Source organism: Nanorana parkeri, unplaced genomic scaffold (assembly GCF_000935625.1).
Source record: "Nanorana parkeri isolate BGI_ZX_2015 unplaced genomic scaffold, ASM93562v1 scaffold499, whole genome shotgun sequence".
NCBI lineage: Eukaryota > Metazoa > Chordata > Amphibia > Anura > Dicroglossidae > Nanorana > Nanorana parkeri.
The window spans coordinates 643,382-648,546 of NW_017306767.1; the positions used below are offsets into that span (position 1 = coordinate 643,382).

At 49.9% G+C, this 5,165-nt stretch overlaps 1 protein-coding gene across 1 annotated transcript in view; it reads left to right on the forward strand.

The window, feature by feature from the left end:
- ANKRD9 (ankyrin repeat domain 9) overlaps window positions 1-4,931 on the forward strand; it is a 5,095-nt gene extending 164 nt beyond the window's left edge. The window contains exon 2 of the mRNA XM_018561090.1: window positions 3,938-4,931. Coding sequence (XP_018416592.1) covers window positions 3,999-4,889 — 891 coding nt within the window. The 5' untranslated portion in view covers window positions 3,938-3,998 and the 3' untranslated portion in view covers window positions 4,890-4,931. The remainder of the gene's footprint in view (window positions 1-3,937) is intronic.
- The last annotated feature ends 234 nt before the right edge of the window (window positions 4,932-5,165 follow it).

The following is a 5,165-nucleotide window of genomic DNA, read 5'->3' on the forward strand; positions in this document are numbered from 1 at the left end:
GTACCGCAATGCTCCCTTCTCTATGCAGATGATCGGAGCCTGTTATAGCTCTGCATGGAGAAATCCCTCTATGGTGCATTGACAAGACCCCCCACCCCATGCATATATATAGAGAGATTGGGGGGGTCCACAGCCCCATAGTGCTGATCCTGACACAGCACTATGGGTGCTGTGTCAGGATCAGCCTGCATGCTGTCAGTGCTGCCGCTCCCTTCTGCAGGGAGGACATCTGCAGAGACATCGCTGCCTTCTCTGCAAGGCAATGTACTAAACAGGCGATGTATAGACACTTTGTATGGTATAGTATATAGCGGGGCAGTGACGTCCCATAGAGCAAGGCAAGGTGTACAGACAGCTTATATACTATGTATGTATATACACCATATATGTACTGTAGTATATATGGTGTATAGTAGTGTTGTGCCCCCGGCTCTGTAGTATATATGGTACACATAGTAGTGCAGTGACCCCGGCTCTGTGGTATATATGGTATATAGTAGTGTTGTGCCCCCGGCTCTGTGGTATATATGGTATATAGTAGTGCAGTGACCCCGGCTCTGTAGTATATATGGTATATAGTAGTGCAGTGACCCCGGCTCTGTAGTATATATGGTGACCCCGGCTCTGTGGTATATATGGTATATAGTAGTGCAGTGACCGCGGCTCTGTAGTATATATGGTACACATAGTAGTGCAGTGACCCCGGCTCTGTGGTATATATGGTATATAGTAGTGCAGTGACCCCGGCTCTGTAGTATATATGGTACACATAGTAGTGCAGTGACCCCGGCTCTGTGGTATATATGGTATATAGTAGTGCAGTGACCCCGGCTCTGTGGTATATATGGTATATAGTAGTGCAGTGACCCCGGCTCTGTGGTATATATGGTATATAGTAGTGCAGTGACCCCGGCTCTGTAGTATGTATGGAAAGGGAAAATCCTTTCTCATATGAAAGTGTCAGCTTTGTTTCCTCTCCCTCCATAGAACTCTATTCTGTTCTGCCCACATAGAGCTAATCTTCCCATTTATTATAGATGATGCTGTTATGTATTAGAGACGAGTTTTGTTTTGTAGGCGGAGTCTCAGCATATATAGTATGTGTGTAGAGAAGTCCTATGTGTCTATACTGTTCAACAACATAATAACATAAACACAATGTGACTTATTAAAGTGTGTGTACATCCCGTCAATCAACTTCTCTGATTTCCTCCCTTTTGGTCTGTTGAATATTCCACCGAAAGTGTTTTTTTAAAAAATCTGTTCAGTAAGTGCAAAAAAAGACCTGTTGACCTTGTCTGGATTCCAGCGGGTTGATGACGTTGTGTGCTCTTTGCCTCTGCTGACTGTTATCAGTTAACATTGTTCCCAGTTATCTCTGTGAACTACAGAACACCTTCTCCAGAAACCCAGTGTCCTTGTAACTTCCTGTGCACCTCTCTGAAATCTCAAACAATGTTCTCAGCTCTGCCGAGAACAACATAAAACCTTCTTCCCTATGTTATGGAGAGGAGGAGGAGGCAGTGGAGTCACAAGGGGGGCGCGGGCCCGCACCCGGGTGCCACCATTGGAGGGGTGACACCAGAATGACTGATACATTAAAGTGTGTGTCAGGGCAAAACATTCACACTTCCCCGTGTTTTATCCCTTTAAGGTCCCTGCAAGTACAGAAAAACACCCGACTGATCGCCAGAAATGCCCTCAACGACTAAGTCCTGTTGTGGGCAGACAACACACATCATTATTGTGGACTGATTGGTGTCAGCCCTGCCCAGTTGTCTTTTTGTGAGCCACCCAAACCCCCCTCCCCCCTCCTTTTCTCTGCCACATAGACAGCTCTGCATTTTTTGATTTCATGGTATTTTTGTGTACTGATCAAACAGGCAAAAAGTCTTCCAATTGTGTATTTAAAGGAGAACTATGTGGTCAGGGCTTTTCCCCATAGTTCTCCTTAGGGTAACAGGAGTACACAAACTAGCGTCCTCCCGTCACCCTAGGCTCAGTATACCGCGAGCTACAGTTCACAGTATACTGAGACGCCGCAGCTGAAGCGGATTCCGACAATTGTGCCGGGATCCGCCCAGCTGCGTGACTGACAGCTGGTTCTGCCTATCTAGAGGCAGAGCCGGCTGTACCCGCCCCCTCCCCCGTCTGTTCCGCCAGTCAGCGCTGGAGGATCGGAGGGGGGAATCCAGCCCCTCCCCTGTCATGGCAGAGAGCCGTGACAGGATTGAGAGGTGAGCGAATGCCGGTATGTGTTCGCTCACCTCCCGATCTACTGAGCCGACCTGTGACAGTCTCATTGTCACAGGTCGGCTAGAACTATGAGGTGAGTGAAAAGCACTCACCTCATGGTTCTCCTTTAACAGACCAAAAGGTGGCAGGTAAGAGCAGCTCCTTGTTAGGGTTTACATATACCCGACATCGCCGACAATTTTACGCAGCACATTCATATCAGTCCCCGCCCTCGAGGAGCTTACCATCTGAGGTCCCTATCTCACATGCAGGGCTGATATAGACAGGAGCCAATTAACCTTCCAGCATGCTCTGCAAATATTTGTTCTGTGCGAAGGGAGGCACAAAAGTAGAATGTATTTTTGGATTTCGTCTTTAAATAATGCACTATGGCCACTAGATGGAACCGAGGAGCATAGGAAATATATATGGTTATCCCCATCTAGTGGCCATAATGTAGTATTACAAGATGACGTTTGAAAATACTGTACATTCAGCTTATGAAGAGACTGTACAAGAAAGTTTGTGTTGTGCATTCGCTTTCACAGAACAAATATTTGCAGTGATTCGCTGTGCCAGTGGCTCTGCAAATTGTTTTTGTGTAGGCTATACAGCAGTTTGTGTAACAAGTATATAGATTGCATATAATTTGATCCAGGGGCGTCCCGAGGCCGGGTGTCACCCGGTCTCCAGACCAGGTCACACCTCGCCGTGTCGTCATCGCGCATTCGCACGGCCATCTTGGTAATGGACGCCGGAAGAGAGACGAGGAGACGTTCACCCAGCGGGATGAGGTATGCCGCCGGGTCACCTCCTCTCTCTTTGAATACAGATGTCACCAGCACACCGAGACTCTCAAGCCAGTGCAAATCCTACTACTCTGAGCCTGATGACTACTCTGACTAATAGAGAGTAGACTACTCTGTGCCTGATGAAGGGGACCTGTGTGGCCCCGAAAGCACTTGATTTTCTGACATCTATTAATAAATGGATTCGCACTGACTTGAGAGTCTCGGTGTGCTGGTGACATCTGTATTCAAAGCTGTTCCATGTGCAGTGCCAACCGCGGTCATTTCGAGCACCCGTCCATATCTTCGGATTTCCGGTAAGGAGTGCTACAGGATCTATGGACATTTGCCCTCCTCTCTCCTGACACTGTCGGGCTCTCGGTCTATGACCGAGTGCCCAAAATTTTAGTGGGGGTGACACCAAAATGACTGTCAGTCATTTTGGTGTCACCCCTGTAATGGTGTTACCCGGGTGCGGGCCGCACGCCCCATGTGACGCCACTGGTTTGATCCTCCCTTCTCAGGGGTTTTACACACTGGTTGGTACACAGATTGTGTATTTATTTGTATATAGTGAATGCCTTCTTTGTTTTCTACACATGCAGCAACCAATGTAACCGTTGTATTGGTTCTGTGTATATACCTGCTGTCATTAGTATATACAATATTTGTATACAGTGAATACCCTCTGGGTTTTCTACACATGCAGCAATCAGGGTGACCGTTGTATATGTTCTGTGTATATACATGTGCTGTCATTAGTATATACAATATTTGTATTTAGTGTATACCTCCTGTGTTTTGAATACATGCAATGGTAGCGTGTTTTGTATGTATGCATGCAGCCACCAGCGTGCAGTGTGAATGGATGTGTCCATTAAATGTATTCACCCCACTGTACATTGCCGTTTTAGGAGGAGAGCCCCCTGTGCCCACTGATGTGTGCCCCCTGCAGCCAGAGGCAAAGACACGGACATGCCGGGCGGTGTGCGCTGGGTGCCCTCTAGCGATCCATCTGACTACCAGTCGCAGAAGCAATGCAAGAGGACGTCGTTCGCCTTCTACCAGGCAGTGCGGGACATGCTGCCAGTGTGGGCGCTGGAGGACATGCGGCTAATGGAGGCCCTGCACTGGGAGGAGGGTGGCCGGGTCAGTGCCTACACCCCCTCCGAAGCTCTGCTCTATGCACTGGTCCATGACCACTTGGCCTATGCCCGTTACCTGCTCAGCCACTTCCCCCATGATGCTTTGGCCGTGCCCAGCAAGAGCTTCAGCTGCTGCCAGTCTGCGGCTCCCCATCTCAGCATGGCCGTACGCTACGACCGGACGCAGATCCTGCGTGAGATCCTTGGCACCTTGCGGACCTTTCCCCCCGCCAACCGGGCTGCCTACCTCAACAGGCACGGGTGCCAGCGGGTGGAGCTGGGCAAGACCCCCGTGCACCTGGCCTGCGAGCTGCAGAGAGCGGAGTGCCTGGCCCTGCTATTGGGGCACGGTGCCTGCCCTTATGCCACAGACTGTAGCGGTGACACCCCTTTGGACTACCTGTTGCAGCTCATCCGCAGCAGCACGCAGGACATGCGCCTCAAGCGGTTGTGTCTGGACTCGCTCCTTCTCTACATGCCCGGGGGGCTACCCCCTGCCACCCGCCACAGACTGCAGGAGGACCGTGACACCTGGCAGGAGGTGTTCGGCCAGGAGCAGTACACCTGGCTGACCGGTGCCTCTCCCCCCAACCTCTTCACCTTATCTTTGCAGAGCCTACTCAGGGCCCTGCCAGCGAACAGATTCCCCGAAGCCTTGGAGGAGCTGCCCCTGCCAGATTTTCTGAGACCCCTGGTCTTAAAAAAACATATCCCAAAATAGACCCCCCTCACAGTGGAGATATGCCTGGACTGTGTGTACAGCAACCACAGGGGAAGCAGAACACCCATCTGAAAAGCTACTGATGGAAGCAGCCATTCACCAAACTAATTTTTACACAGTAGTTCCTGGGCAGTGCCCTCATGCTATGGAATTATTACATGGGATAGCAGCTTCCATCAGAAGCTTCCGAATTTTACTTTATGAGGTTGCCTTTTATTCTTTTATAGAACTACAGATATCAGCATGGCCTCACATTTCCTCCCCCCCCCCCCCCCC